We start from the raw sequence: 16904 nt of genomic DNA on the forward strand, positions 1-16904 counted from the left end.
TGGTTAGAGAAGTCTGCTAGCTAGGGTCTCAATTGTTTTGACTAAAATGTGCATAAGTTCTACCCAATCCTAGAGCTACTGTGTACTGAGGACATTTGTTGGGAGTGAGGGTTTTGCATGTACACAGACCTACACAGCTATGTGGGACCATCCATACTGACTTTTCAATCCTTTCTGTCTTCTCACTGCTGCATCAAAATTTCCAAACCCATGGTGTAACTCTCCCTCTGTCTTATAACAGTACTAAGTTTGTGGGAAATAAATATACACGTGAGAGGAAATACAGTCACAGAAGCTGAAAGTGGGGAATATCTAGGGTGAGACAAATTGGCATTTTCACAGGACCCAGGAATTGTCATAACTGAATCTTTGTTCAGGATGTGTTGTAAAGTCAGGAGTTAGGATAAAAAGACCTTTGGGTGTCATAGAAGATGTTCTAACCTTGTTACAACGTTCCTTCTCAGTGTTCTCCTAACTTGCCAAGTCATAAGATAACAAATAAGACACCCTATTTATTGAAAAGGATAGTTCAACTTTCTCTTCTTGGAACTGACTGATTTACAGGAAAGGAAAAAAAAGTGCTCATTTGGTTTCACTTTCCTGTTTGTGAAAATGCAATAGATTCTGGAATGTCATTGGATCCACACTCTTCTGTGATTGGTCAACAGCACACTGAGGGGTGGGACAGAAATCTGATGGGTGCAGAAGTCCTATCCAGCTGCCTTGAATCTGCTTTCAAGAGTGAGGCAGAGGTGGATTTCAAGTAAAGAGACTGGAGCCTTGTGGGGGACAATTCCTGTGCCTTGAGCAACAACGAGCACGTCAGCCAGACACAGGATTTTCTGGTAATACAGGAAGAGCATTGAGAGCTGATTTCTGGCCTAAAAATTCTCTTTTCCCTGAGGAATGTCTTGTTACCAGGACATTTAAGAGTGGACTGAGGATCCAGGATCCTCTACTTGAAAGCTAAGAAGTTGGTGGAAGGGAGACAGGATAGACTTATGGATTGTTGTAGCTAGTCACTTAAGTTCAGGTAGTCTACAGCAAATGTTTTAGAGATTATTATTTGGATAAAACTTACCCAATTGTTTTAGCCTGCCTCTAGTGCCTCCCCTAGAATGGTTGAAAAGTCATATATCAGAATTATGTTATGAAATATTATTACTGAATAGATGAACTTTGTTGTATCTCCATCCTGTTCCTTTCTTGTCATAATTTTCACCCATTTCCAACCTATTTAGTACTGATTCCTAACTCTAGAGGAAGCTAGATTGGAAATAGATACACTCTGCATGCCGCTCTGTTTAACTAGCTCTGAGTTTTCTTCATTTTCATTTATTTCTTAATTGTAAAGTAGAAATAGTAATAACTTGTCATATGAGTACCAGTGGGAGAGGGGAGGGTAAATATGGTGGATATATTTTGCATGAAAATACAACAATGAAACTTGTTGAAATGTTCTAAGAAGGGGTGCAAAGGGGATGAGGAAGAATGATAGAGAAGTTGACTCTAAATATATTGCAAGCACATAGGTAAATATCAGAATGTATCCCACCTATACAACTATTATATCCAATGAAAAACATAACTTTCTCTTACATTTGTGAAGAAAAGTAAACCATGTCACACTATATTCACAAAATAATGTCACCGAGACTTTTTCGCCTTTTGCTCTTTTTGAATCTTCAGTTACAGAGGTGGAATAAATTCCATCACTTCTTGTATGAACTGCGATCTTTTGTAGTTCATGCCTCTTCTTTCTTCATTCTATTACCCCTTTTATATCTATATCCTACTCTCATTCAATATCAGTACCCATACCAAACTATTCCAAAGCTTTTAACATGTTTTCTTGTATGTATACATATGTTTGCAACACACACAGGATCAACCTGTGTTTCTGTGATTTAATTGATACAACGGGTTTGGATCACAGACCCTACTTTAGTTCAACTTTCTCTGTATATTTTTAGGATATATTCATCGCACATTAGTTATCTCTTTCTGTTCAACAAATTAAACTTTAATTTAAATACTTTTAATTGTTTAAATAATTAAAACAACATACATTTATTATCTCAGTTTCTGAGAGCCATGAATATAGACATGGTTTCTCTGGATGCTCCCTTTCACCTTTTTTTCACAGGACTGAAAGCATGGTGTGGAAGAGGGCTGAGGTCTCATCTGAGGGGAAGCACCTGCTTCTAAGCTTATTTACATGATGGTGGCATGATTTAGGTACTCAAGGACCATCTGAATAAGAATTTTAGCTCCTTCCTACCTATTGGATGGAGACTGCTCTCAATCCTTACCATGGGTTATCTGCCAAATGTTAGTTTACTTCTTCAAAGTCAGCTAGAGAGAGAGTCAGTTAGTAAGATGAAAGCACAATCTCTTAACAGAATCAAGGAAGGAACACCCAGTATTTGCTATATTCTGTTGCTCAGAAGCAAGATGCAGGTCTGCCAGCACTGAGGGATTGGGAATGGCACAAATGAATAGGAAAGAAGCCAGGGATGGTTGAAGGTAATTTGAGAATAGTGCCTAACACAATTGTCTCTTGGGTTTTTTTTTTTTTTCATAACCCTTCCTACTTGAACATTTGTACATTTGTACCCTTTGGAGGCATCCACTCTACTTCATTTATCATTTCCTCCAGTGATAGAAACTACTAATACCTCCCAGTCCACGCTAATATATGCAAAGCAGTGATTCAAATGCTTTTGAGAAGAGACATTCACTTGACAGCAATTTGTAAATACAGGCAGTCTCATTCTCACACAAAAAGTCTCAGGAAGGCCTGAGTCCTATCTCCTAAAAACTCATCAGGAGGAACCCCAATTTTCATTTTTCCAGGAGATTGAATTATACAGGTCTGTGCAATAAACTGAACCCAGACTTGTGTTTACCTCCTCATGATTAAATTTGTAAGATTTACTCAAAACTTGAAACAGCTTTCATCGCTGTGCTTTCTTCTAAAGCCAGAAAGAGGTAATAATTTAGAATATCAAGAGACTAGGAGTTTCAAATTTGCTCCATTTTCTGAAAAACTGTCAAGTAATGCCTATGTGTTTCTTATAGTGCTGCTTCCCAATACAGTCAGGAGGTCAGAGCAATAATCAGAAATTCACAGAGATGGCGTATTTAAACCTGCTCACAGATCTGAGTTGTTATCACTTCCACTTCACTTTATCCAAGGGACTAACAGACCAGATAAGCAGAATGACAACAGAGAGGCTGAGTTCCTAGACTTGTTTTGCCAGCATCAAGTCAGAGCTGGTGGTCCAGGAAAACAACTAAACACAATCTTCTCTCACCATTCAAAATTACAATAGGCAGGATTTTCCTTAAGGAAAAAATCTAAAAGAAAGATTGCCAGCTTACTGAATAAGGCACACATAGTCTGCTACAAAGTCAGAAGAAATTTAACTTACTGGGCAACAGATGTAGCTCAGCAGCAGAATGATTGCCTAACGTGCAAGAGGCCCTGGGTTTAAACCCCTTACCCTTTCAGTCTGTTCTGTTAGGTTTCTATTCCCCATCCAAAAATGTTAGTTTTGGCCACCATTCCTTTTCATTTGTGTATTTAAACAACTTTGTGTTGAGGCTTACATGATGAAATTTCATACATATCAGTAAATCAGTACGACATCCAAATAATGTGCCTTCCCTCTCTAAAGCCTTGTACTAAGCTGATCTGAAAAAGCCTCAGTGGGTCAGGAGGCTATGTGTTGGTATTTTACTCTTGCTTCATGATTTTCTCCACAACTCCACCCAAAAATATTATTTTGCCTTCTATTGTTCACAAGTCTTAACTGCAATGTTGGTATTCTCTGGAGATATCCATTTGAGCCACTTTCCATAATCTATGTTTCTAATATTTTTATGCAATGACAAGGTAGTTAAGATTTCTTACAATGCCATGTAGTCAAAAGTCCTCTTTCCCTGTCCTTTCACTTTTTTTTTTTTTTTGCAGGACATTCCCTTGCACATAGTTCATTGAGATGATTCAGTTCTAACCACCTATCATGAGATTCACTGGGCTCTTGCAAAGCATGCAACCATGTCCCTTAAGTCTTTGGAACTGTAGGCTACTTCAGTAACAAAATGTGGTGCAATGATTTCATTTCCCTTCAGGCTGAAAGCTGTTATTCCATACAGGTGGTTCTCATGGAGCCCTCTGGGCTCAGTTGAAGTGCAACATACCTTACCTCTTTCATGGATAGAAGTAAGAACACACTTAGGAGTCTTTGCTAAATTCCACACTATATAGAAACACCTCAAATAGGTATATACTGTATATGTATACACAAGCTCAGTTCTCAAGGGCAAGTTGACAAGATCTCACCAATTTCTAGGTTGATGAGTCTAGAAACCCTCTATGTGAGTTTTTTTAAAGAGCAGATAAATGAGATTTATTACATGGCCTGGGACACACTGTGGGAATAGGCAAAGTAAGCTTTTAGCCCATCCTTAGCCATCTTTGGGGTGCAGATATGAGCTTTAGCTTAAATAGACAAAAAATTAAGAAAGGGGACAAAAGGTGTATATAAATAATTCCACTTGTAGAATACTGTCAGAGGAGAAACCAAGCAACACTCAGAGAAGTGGAGAACTCAGATTTTATCTTATGCCAGCTACCCACCCAGATGAGCTCACACTCAAAATTCTGGGCTTCCAAAAATGAATTCACTGGATTCTTAAAGGGCAGTGGAGGGCATCCGGTTACAAGGACTGTGTTAGTTGTTAATATGTGACCCAGTGCTGGGTTAGAGACCCAGGGTTGTTTAGATAGGAGCAGCAGGGGAGGTCTGCTTTGGAAAGTTTGTCTACAGAAGGAGACAAAGGAAGGCAGGAATAGGCAGTTATCTCTACATGGTGCCTTTTGCCTTGGCCCTGGACTCATTTTATGGCTTAACTAGCAATTTCTCAGGTCCTACGGCCTGCTTGAGAAAATCTTCTTCTTCATCCCCCTTTTGATGCTTTTCCTACTTGTGGACAAGCATCAACCTTAAATATCGGGGATCCCATTAGGTTCCTCCTGTCCCAAAGGCCTATATTGGGTTACCAAGAGCTGCAACTTTATTGCCTCCATTCGTGAAGGAGGCAATAATGAAGTAAGTTATGGGGTTGAGAATGCAAGGGCCAAATCCTAGGGCCAGTAAAAGCATGAATAGAACACCACACAAGGGGAGTAGTCATGAGGCCTAATTCCAGATGCTGCTCCATCTGTTCTAGGAATTTGCTAATTCCTGTCTCCTGTGTGACTCAGTCCTATAATTGCTAAGCCAAGTCTCTGACTATTCCCAACTGATTCACATAAAAGCAATAGTCTTCATTTAGGAAAAGGCAGAGCCTCCCTTTTCAGCACTGAGTAAGTCCAACCCTCTCCAATATTGGAGGACCACTGATGCTAGGGAGTCTAGCTGGTCCTGTATGGTCACTATGGACCTAGCCACTTGTTCTATGTTGTTTGCTGGTCCACAGATAATTGATAGTATGAGGCTGATGAGGCAATTCCTCCTATGCCTGTTTGTATTCAGCCATTATCCCTAATCCAATTAATAAAGATATGAATTGGATAGCTCTCTTTGACCATGTGTGGGCTATCAAAGGTACAGGGAAGGTCTAATTGTTAGGCACTATGTTTTTCTGGGGAGTGAGGAGTGCTAATGCACTCCAGTTAGCAAATGCCCTTCCAGTTAGCAGGCAACTACTGATAAGCAAGAGTCCCACATACAAAGATGGTTCCTGGGCTGCTGCACTATAGTCTGTCAACTGTACATCTAATGGTGGTAGCTGAAGAGTTGGATTTGGGCACATTGGCTAGCAGCCAGTTACCCCACTGGAATGTATCCTCTTGAGTTGTAGATGCAATTAGGGGCACTCTGAGATAGCTATATATTGCTTACTTTTGGTTTCATGCTGGTAGAGTTCAGAGTAGCATCATGCATGCTCTGGTTAAGGAGGCTTACTGGGGCCACTACATAATGGAGGGGATCTGAGGACAGGCAAAGCCAACAATCACCCGCCAACAGTGGGTTCATAAGATTAAGGAGGCGGTGACTTGCATTTAACAGGTTGTACAGTTGGGGTTCCAAGGTAAAGTTCCCTGTCCCAGAAGGAAGCCTTAATGGGGTCATGGTGGTGCAGATCAATGTCTTTTAGAGGCTTGCAGATGCCTAGGTAATCACCTCTGGATGACCTCTCTATATTTTCAGCTTTTCCCTTTGTAAATTGATATGGGGACAGGGTGGACAGGTAGGATGCCCACACATAACGAGGCTTATTTCCTCCCCCTGTCATTTCATCATTCCATGCCTCTAAGGGGTCCCTGTCTTTCTGCCATCAAAAAATCTGCCCTATAGTGCCTATAGTGCCTTTGTTCTGTCAGGCCTGTCAGTTTTCCTTTATAGTAAATTGTCTCTCCTCTGGTACATTCAGAAATTGATGTGCTGCATGTAGGTGAGGACTGTATACTGTATGGAGCTTCCATGTCATTTTTAAAATTTTAGCCAGGCCCTGGACTATTTCCACCATGAAGGCTGGTCTGTTATCTGATGAAATAGAAAGGGGGAGCCCACATCTGGGGATAATTTCTCTTAAAAGGGACTTTACTACCTCTCATGGTCTTTCTATCGGGGGCGGAGCCTCAAGCCACCCTGAGTAAGTGCAGGCAAGAACCAAGAAGTACCAGTATCCTCAACAGGGCATGACCTCTGTGAAGTCCACTCCCAGGTCCTCAAAAGGCATGGTGCCTTTTGTTTTTACCCCAGGGCTTGGCTTAGGTCCTTGACTTGCATTGTTTTGTGCACATGTAATGCATCTAGCACTTACTTGGGCACACAGGGTGGGGAGTTTGGGAATGAAATAATATCTGTCCAATAGTTTTCCAGGGCCGTTTTTCAGCCCAGACATCATGAAACTCCTCCAGAAGGCAGATGAGCTTTGCCAGGTCCCCCTTTTCCTGGCAGTAGAGTTGCCATTCGTCTTCTGTAGACATGGTCACTGCCATGATGAGGGCATTTGGTCCTCTCACTGTAAGGCTTGTAGGCCTTCCCTGAGTGAAGGTGATTTGTGCTCCAAGATTTGTTAGTAAGTCTCTTCCCAGCAGAGGAATTGGGCATTCTGGTAAATACAGGAATTTGTGAGTCACCTTGTGCCTTCTTAGTTGGCATGTCCGGCATCAGAAGAACAGCTGGGCAGTTTGGGTGCTGGTGGCTCCAAATATTGTGGCCCTGTGCTCAGTGAGTGGGGCCATAGGTTTAGTGACCACAGAATGATCAGCACCTGAGTCCACCATGAAGATCAGTGGTTGGCCCCCACTTGGTTTCAACTGTGGGCTCTTGGGGGCCTAGTAGTAAGGAGCCTGGTCTTCCCTAGTTTGATTCAATTCATGCTAGGCCAATGAGGTCCTGGTCCTCTGGCTGGGGTTGCCATCCTGTCTTCTTTCCTGGAGTAATTATGTTAGACTCCGATGCTGGTCCCTTGCAGCGGGGGCATTCAGAGACTAATCTCCTTGCAATAGGCATATTGGTCTCATCGGAGTGGGGTTCTTACACCGGGTCTGCCCTTCCATGGCGGGGCTGACTGCATGGTTGGGTCTGGCTTCCCCAGTGCTGCACTCAATAAAGAAACCTTGACTTTCACTCTTTAATGGCTTCTTGGTTTTCCCCATGTTCCTGAGTTACAAAGACTTTATTTACCACTTCTAACAGCTGGGTGGTATTCATTCCAGCAAAGCCTTCAAGTTTCTGAAGTTCTTGGCAAATGTCGGTATATGACTGAGCCACAGACACGGTATTGACCATTCACTGGTTTTTCTGATGCTTCAGATTGAAGGGGGTGTAAACCCAGAAGGCTTCACAGAGTCACTCATAAAAATCAATTGATGTTTCCTCTGGCTTCTGGATAACTGCTGCAATTTTGGACATGTTGATAAGTCACTTAGCTTCAGCCCTGAGCCCGTGTAGGAGGGCGGTGTGATATTGAGCGAGGACTCCTCGTCCTTCTGCTGTATTGAAGTCCCAGCTGGGCCAAGCAACAGGGGCCATGTCTCTTGCCCAAGCTACTGCATCTAGGGTTCTTGCTGGTCCCTCCCTTGGAGCCAGCAGCAAGCTTCTGTCAGAATTTGCCATCACTCTTCTGTGTTGAAAAATGTCAAGAGGATCTGCCAGCAGTCATCCCAAGTGGGTTGATGAAATATGGATTCTAGGAGGTCGACCATGACCTGGGGTTTTTCTGAATACAGCGATGTGTGGTTCCTCCAATTTAAGAGGTCAGTTGTACTCAAAGGCTGGTAATAGAGGATGGAGTGTCTGGGCTGGACCGTGCCATCAGCACCAATCTGCTGGGGCCCTTGCATCTCATGGAGCAGAATTTACAGGGCCTTGTCCTGAGGGACTGACTGGTGCCTGGGTTGAGTGAAGGCGACAACTCAGGCACTGTGGACTCAGATTCCAAGCCGGGGATGGGTGTGGGAATTCACAGGGACTAGAAGGCTGCTGACCACGCTGAGGGGGACTCACTGAAGGTGGCTGGTTGTCTGGAAAATGTGGCACTGGCTGCTGTAATGGTGGGGGCACACTAGGAATGTATGGTGGAGGCACAGGAAGTTCATCTTCTGTTCTTGCAGAACAGGCTTGGTCAGCCTCTGGTCTTTAGGCTTCATTCCTGGGCCACCAAAACTCTGCTCTTTCTCTTTTTGTTTGTGCAGAATCAGACCCAAGGGTGCATGGTCTGAGCTACCTGAAGCCAGGAGTCAATACAGAGGAAGTGGCCAGGATGTCCAGGGGTTCCTATTATGATCTAATAAATAGCCCTGACAGTGGGCAGATCTAGGGTACCTTCGTGGGGCCATCTCACACCAAAAGTGGGCCATTCTAACTCACACAGCATGCACAGCCTTCTGGGAGACATTCTGATCCTATAATCTCCTGAAAATCCCTTCTTAAAATGTTTAAAAATACACTCTAGGACCATGGGCTTTGAGAAACTTCCACCATGGCAGTTAGGGTGTCTCCTATATCCACCCTATGTATTTCCCCCGTGTCAGTGTGCAAAGACAAACAAGGGTGGGTGCCCCTTCAAGAGAAGAGACCAATCAAATGTCTGCCTGGCTGCATCCCGAAGGCACTTGGGTGCCTCTTAGCATCAATGGCGAGGTCAGCCTCGTGACTCTAGATTGGGTTTCCCCAACGCTACTCTAAGCCTTAAGAGGATCGCCACAGAACCACAGGACCAATCCACTCAGACTCTAGCTTTTCAGCCATGGAGTCACAATCTCGAGCCCGAAGCAAGGACAAATCAGGCCACTCATTCACACACACATTCACACCGAAGTTATTACAGTTTTCCTTCACCCCTTTTGGGGAAGTCCCTGACCTGCAGAACTCCTCTCGGAGGTTCCCAGGAGCTGATCAAACTCCACTTCCACCCAGTGGGATGGGACCTGACTGAGGGCTGACTTTCCTGGGGGTGGCAAGGAGAGACTTACCAAGTCCAGACAAAAACGCCAGGCTAGTTGGTCCACCTCTCCATGGAGTCCAGTTGGGTCAAGACTACTCAGAGGGTTGGAATTCTGGGGTGAAGGAGGACCCGGAATACCATCGGGTGGCACAACATCTCATTTGGTCCCAAGTCCCTCCCTACTTGGTGCAGTCCAGCCGACCGCCAGTGGCTCAAGGGGTCAGACTGGTTGGTGTCTCACTGGGTCCTCCAGAAATGTTGTGGAATATTGTCAGATGAGAAACCAACCAACACTCAGAGAGGTGAACAACTTAGATTTTATTTTACGCCAGCAGTCCCAGATGAGCTCGCACTCAAAATTCTGGGCCCCCAACTGTGAATTCATGGGATTCTTAAAGGGCAGTGCAGAGCATCAGGTTATAAGGAATGTGTTACTTGTTAATAGGTGGGCCAGTGGTGGGTTAGAGACCCGGGGTTGTTCAGATAGGAGCAGCTGGGGAGGTCTGCTTTGGAAAGTTTGTCTACAGAAGGAGACAAAGGAAGGTGGGATTGGGCAGTTATCTCTACATGAGGCCTTTTGTCTTGGCCCTGGACTCATTTTATGGCTAAACTAGCAATTTCTCAGGTCCTATGGTCTGCTTGAGAAAATCTTCTTGTTCACACTCACAGGTGTGGCTGGCTGGTCATTATCTCAGTCTTTGTTTGGGAAAGGGTTTTGCAGAAGTTATCACTTGTCTTAGGGAAACTCTGATTTCTCTTTCTTTGGGACATTTGCCTCCATTCCTCTTTGTAAATATATTATTGGTAAATCCTGTCCTTCCTGGATTGTAGATTCCAAGGTGACTGCAAGGTGAATAGCTTAAACAAAGACAGATGCAAAATTGAGGCAGGGAGGCCAAGCTTTTTCCATATTTTCAATGTTTGGACCCAAGTAAGGAGTGGGTGCTTATATCCATGTATGAAATTGTCAAACTAAAACCAATTATTCTATATAATTAATGTACACTAGTAAAAAACAACCTTCAGGATCTCACTTATGTATGGAATTTAAATTAGTCAAACAATAGGTTTGTGGTTGCTCAGGCTGACAGGAAGAAGAAATGGGGTAATATTGGACAAAAGATAGAAAGTGTAAGTTATGCACAGCATATTCTGATAATTAATAATACTATATTGTATTCCTGAAAGTTGCTAAATGAATTGATCTTAAATATTCTCTTTATACACACTCACACACACACAAATGGTAACGATGCAAAGGTGATAACTATGATACTTAGCTGGATTGTGATTATAATTTCACAAAGTGCTCCTTTATCAAAACATCAAGTTTTACACCTTAATAACATAGACATTTTATATGCCAATGACATCTCCATATATCTATTAAAAGAAATGACGTTCATGTGGTGATGTTAGAGTAGCCGTTTTCTGTGTGGACTCTTCTGAACCTCCTTCTTAACAAATTCTGCTTTTCAAAAAAATATTTCCATACAATTAGATTATTTTCATTAAACAAAAGGTTTAAAAGAAAAGTAAACAAATCCGTGAGTGTGCTGAAATATTACATTGAGTAAACTCATCAACTAAATTAGTTTAAACTTGGACGTGAAGGATAGAGAAGCCTCATGTTACCGCAAGTTAATAATATTCCTCATGGAAAATGGCTCACAGACAGGCATTCCAAATACATGAAAAAAAACATGAGAAGCAAATAACTACTACATAAGAATTATGTCAGCCAAGTACAATTTTTTTTTGGTCTTCACTGACATCTTGATTCAAGCCAGTAGTGTAAAAATTTAAAAAAGAGTGTATGTAGCTGTTATTTGTTGGTGGTCATTTATGGCAGTTATGAATTATCATTTGTTTTTCTGCTTGATAATGGTATTACATTTATGTTAATTAAATTTTGTAGGTTTTGAGGGCACATACTAAAGAACATTTGCCCTGAATGCTAGGAAAATTTGGATCTGCTATAGGCTAACTCCAGTGGGATAAAATGAAATAAGAATAGTCATGCTTTGACAGTTGTTAAAGCGACTAAAGGATTTATGCATTTTTATATTATTTTCCCTAACCTTTGACTTTGAAATTGTCCATGATAAAGAGTTTAAACAGAAAAATGTGAAAACTGATCTGTGTAAGGGGCTAACTAAGGGAAACAGAACTGAGACAGGAGCACTATTCGATAGAACAAAGCACAAAGATCTTCTGGCACAGCAATCTCTCAATTTTCCTGTCCCTTCTTCCTTTCAGGTAATTTATTTGCTCATAGTCATGGGTCAGCTCTTCTCTGATACACCTAATGATAAACAAAACCAAGACTTAGCCTCCAGTTTTAATGGATATTTTAAGAACTTCAAGATGGACAGCAAAATCATTTCACAAGACACCATCGATATGATTGAATTACATCTGAGGAAAGGAAACATCCAGGGAGCAAACTCTGTAATCAATGCTGCATTAAAAGAAATTGATGCCACCATACTCAACATTGCTGTGACAGGGGAGTCTGGCGCAGGGAAGTCCAGTTTCATCAATGCCCTGAGAGGGGTTGGTCATGAAGAGAAAGATGCGGCTCCCATTGGGGCAGTGGAAACAACTATGCACAGAGTGCCATACAAACACCGAAACATTCCCAATGTGATCATATGGGACCTGCCTGGCATTGGAACCATGCATTTCCAGCCAAAAGATTATCTGGAGAAAGTAAAGTTCAGTGAGTATGACTTCTTCATTATTATTTCTTCTACACGCTTCACAAAAAATGATGTAGATCTTGCCAAAGCAATCAGAAATATGAAGAAGAATTTCTACTTTGTGAGAAGCAAGGTGGACTTTGATTTATGGAATGAAAAGCACTGCAAACCATCTACCTATGATAGAGAAAAGGTCCTGCAGCAGATCCGAAACCACTGTGTGAATTCTTTTAAGAAGAATAAACTTGATGAGCCACAAATCTTCTTGATCTCTAACAATAATTCATCTGAGTATGATTTCCCAATCCTAATGGACACCCTAATAAAGGATCTTCCTGCTCAAAAGCGCCACATTTTTATGCTTTCCTTGCTTAATGTTACTGAGGCAGCCATTGACAGGAAGAGGGAGTCTCTGAGGCAGTTTATCTGGCTAGAAGCCTTGAAGGCTGGGACACTGGCCACCTTCCCTACAGTAGGCATCTTCAAGGACAATGATTTGGAGAAGCTGGAGGCAAACTTAAACCACTATCGAACCGTCTTTGGAGTGGATGATGTATCCCTGAAAGTTTTTGCAAAGGATTTGCAAGTGCCTGTGAAACAACTCAAGAAAATTATTAAATCCCCAACTTTGTTGAAAACTAAGAATGAAGAAACCATAGGGGGAAAGCTGTTGAGATATTTGGAGATATTCGCTTCAGCTAATGGTGGCCTCCTTGCTACAGGGCTTTACTTTAGGAAAAACTTTTACTTGCAACTTCATTTCCTTGACACGGTGACCAATGATGCTAAAGTTCTCCTTAAAGAGGCATGTTCAAGAAATCAATTCAAAACCAACCTGTCTACAGCTGCTGACAATGACACCACCTCATGATCAACAACAGAGTCATTTACATAAGTTCCCTTTCCCACATATTTTTGTTATAGTAGCCAATCCACAACCCCCATGGAAAGCCCAGGCACCTTAATTATGGCATAATCCCACAGCATGCTCATTCTCTCTCAGTCACACACACACACACACACCTAAACTTTGCTCTCTGCTCCCCCATTAAGGTTGTCTTAGAGAGTAACTGTCATGGCTTATGGCCACTTTCAATAGGGAGATGACAAAACCAAAGGGGAAAGAAAACATAACCATGGAAATCACAACAGCTTTTTTTTATAAAGTTAACCAATTCCTAAAGATCCTATGTAGTCAGAAAAATTCTTGAAAAAATAACTAAAGAAAATATATAATTCCATGCTGGAGAAGTGGGGAACTCTATGAGATCACTGTGGTTTGTAAGCATTACTTGTCTTTTGATTGTCCTGACGATAAAAAAATAGCTTTAATTCGTATCTGATAACACTAGGTACTTAATAAATTATTGATAAAAAAGTTGTTTCCTGTTGGTATTTGAAATCTCAATACACCCATGATAACTTCATATTCATTGCTGTTAGTTTTGCTTTTATTTACTGAACTCTTGTCCATTCCCTGGCCCTTCACTTTTTCCTCAAAATAAAATACAGGAAGAAAGACTGACAGAGAAACACAGAAGGGTAAAATGATTCATTGGTGAGGGATGGTATGTTAGAGACTGGGTGGATTAAAAACAGAAATTGATTTCTCACAGTTCTGAAGACTGGAAGTATGAGATCCAGGTGCCTGCAGCTGGGTTCCTGAGGAAAGCATTCTTCATGGTCACATCCTCACATGGCCTTCTTTGGTGCATGCATGCAGAGAGAGTCCCTTTGTCTCCTCCTTTTTCCATAAGGGATATTAGTCAGTTTTTCATCACTGACAAAAACTACTTAAAAGAAGAAGGATAAGTTTTCTTTTTGCTTATGGTTTCAGAGGTGTCAGTCCCTCATGGAAGGGAAGGCTTAGCAGAACAGCCCACGTTCTGGCAAACAGGAAGCACTGTGGAGCAGCAACTGGAAGAGGCCTGGGCAAGATCTAACCACCTAGGACAGCCCCTCAGTGACCTACTTCCTCCAACCAGGCCTCCCCTTCCACAGATCCACCATCTCCCAACAGTCTATTCAAAATTTGAATCCAAAAATGGATTAAAGTACTCATTTGGTCACAACCCTCAAGATCTAATTGTCTCTGGAAATACCCTCAGAGACACTCCAGAAATGTGTTTTACTAATCTCCTGGACATTTGTCAATCCAATCAAGTCAACAATCATGATTTACTGTCACAAAGGACATCAGTTTCTTCATAACAGGTGGATTATGTAAGCTATTTATATGGTCTAGTTGCTCTCTTATTTGCACCTATGAAGCACTGCTCTACCAACACCAAACACTTCAAAATATTCTGAACATAAATTTAGATACAGGTTGAGCATCCCTTATCCAAATACTTAGGATGAGCAATGTGTTAGTCAGCTTTCCATCACTATAACTAACTACCTGGGATAATGAATTTATAAAAGAAGATTATTACTTTAGAGCTTCCATTCCATCACATAATTGGGCATACACAATAATGGCTAGATGGCAATGGTGGTACCACATAGCCAAGCAAATTGCTCACCTCTTGGTAAGGGAGCAAAAGTGAAAGAGGAAAAGACAGAGCTCCACAATCCCCTTCAAGGGCACACACCCAACGAGGTAACCTAAGTACCTTCCACTAGATCCCATCTTCTAAATGTTCTACCACTCCCCAAAAGTGCTATCTTGGGCACCAAGCCTTTAACACATGAGACTTCAAGAGACATTCAGCATTCAAACTATAACAATAAATGTTTCACACTGCAGAGTTTGGAATGTTTGCAGTATACATGAGATATCTTGGGCATGGTCATATACAAATTTCTTATGACTATAGCTATATGGGCATACAGAAAGCCTTATACTGTCTCTTCACTGTATTGGTATAAGAAATAAATGGAGTGCTTTCAGAGAAAAAGAAAATTCTTACACTGGCCTTGTTACTGGTCCTGAAACACATTTTGTCTCTGAGGCTTAGAACAATGCAAGTCACACAGAAGGTGAGCAACAAATTAATATTTGCTGAATGAATTGTGTGAGTAAGAATTTCTTGGGAAAATGGAGATTACGGTAGTGAAGGATCTTTAGGTTATTAAGTGTTTGTTACATATTTTGTCAGGATCAAAAGAGCCAATTAATTGAAAGAGATTATCAAACTGGATAAAAAAGCTAGACACAACCGTATGCTATCCATAATAAACTCACTATATGCATAAATAAACATTGCTGAAAATTAAAAAGATGGCAAATAATATGCCTTGCTTATGCTAATCTAAAGAAAGCAGAAGTGGATATGTTAATATCTACTGAATCAGATCATAGAGTATAGAAAATCACCAGAGATAAAGGATAATTTAAGAAGGTAAAACAATCTTATTGTGAATCAAATAACAGAGTTTCAAAACATATGAATTGAAAAATAACATGATGACCTGCAAGGAGATGTCAAAAAATGTACAAGATATTCAGAAATTTCAATAACAATATCTCAATGATAATAGGACTACTAAAAAGAAAACCAGTGAGGATTTAATAGCTATAAATATGATTCCATGACGTCACACAATTGTCTATGGGATGCTGGGCTCATCCCCTGGCTGAAGACAACATGAACTGTTGTATAAAAGGTATACCAAAGCTTTGGTAAGTATGGCTCAGGCTGACACTCATAGAACCCCACAAAACAGAAGTGAGATATATATTTTTCTCAAGTGTAACTGGATCATTTACAAAGATAGACTACATTCTGTTTCATGAAGTTAACAGACATTTCAGCTAACTGCAAGTCATACCTTTATGCATACCACATACGGTAAGCACCTTATTTGGATCATATTAACTAGAACCTTCAGTAAAACAATGCCTACAATTGAGGCTATTTACATAGTTACTGAAATGACACTAAGGAATTGTGAAGAAAGCAGACATGATGGGGAATAAAATGCATAAGTGACCCTGGGTATGTAAAGGGAAGAGATGGCAGAAGTAATAAAGGAGACAGGAAGGCATCCTTAAAAGCAAATATCTAAGAGGATGCAAAAAGCGGGCTTCTTGCCCAGATAATAAAGTACAGTGGTCTTTTGCCTAGGTAAGGGAGACAAAGAAGGATTCTTAAAAACAAACATCTAAAGAGATGAAACAGACCCCTTAAGGAAGATAGCACAGCAAAACTTTCCCAAGATAAACGAAAAGGGGGTCTCATCAAAATCATGAGCAGCAGTCATAAAATGAGTACGGTGGGTCTCAAGGGTAGGATGGACTAACAAGGCCCTTCTGCAGTGTCCAGTCTAGTAAGGATGGGGTCAACAACAAGTTAATTAGACAGCCAATTATAGATGCAGCTTCACAGTAGAGTAGGGTGTGCATAAGTCAGGCCGAGCCCTTTATTACCTCCTAGACTTCAGCCATTCTTTGGCTTAGCTCTTTCACTAAGTCCTACCCATTGGGGTGCTTTGCTATCCTTTCAATAAACTTTGTGCTTGCCTTAACTCTTAACTCCTGGTCTGGTGTCTTTAATCATTGACTATACCAGGACACGAACTCAGGAACAACACTCCAGTATCAGAACAATTATGATGGTTTCCTTTTAAAGATCTGTATCATTTAAAGACAGATAATGAAGCATTTGTGTAGAAAATGGTGCTATGCCTTGAATTTGCTTAAAATAGCTCATCTTGAGGCTAGATGAGAGTCAGTATAGATGAAATCAGACTAGCTTGAATCAGACTAGTTGAACATTGTTTGTGAAATAA

General features: G+C 41.2%; 1 protein-coding gene across 1 annotated transcript; it reads left to right on the forward strand.

The window, feature by feature from the left end:
- Nucleotides 1–709: 709 nt before the first annotated feature.
- On the forward strand, nt 710–16106 carry LOC141424123 (interferon-inducible GTPase 1-like). The gene is made up of 2 exons (XM_074076633.1): nt 710–845; nt 11728–16106. Exon 2 carries the CDS (start codon nt 11749–11751, stop codon nt 13039–13041), a length of 1293 nt encoding a protein of 430 aa, XP_073932734.1. The 5' UTR covers nt 710–845; nt 11728–11748; the 3' UTR covers nt 13042–16106.
- Nucleotides 16107–16904: the final 798 nt, after the last annotated feature.

Source organism: Castor canadensis, chromosome 6, assembly GCF_047511655.1.
Source record: "Castor canadensis chromosome 6, mCasCan1.hap1v2, whole genome shotgun sequence".
NCBI lineage: Eukaryota > Metazoa > Chordata > Mammalia > Rodentia > Castoridae > Castor > Castor canadensis.

Coding starts and splice junctions, on each gene's coding strand:
- LOC141424123 (XM_074076633.1), top strand. CDS start 11,749: ATGGGTCAGCTCTTCTCTGATACACCTAATGATAAACAAAACCAAGAC.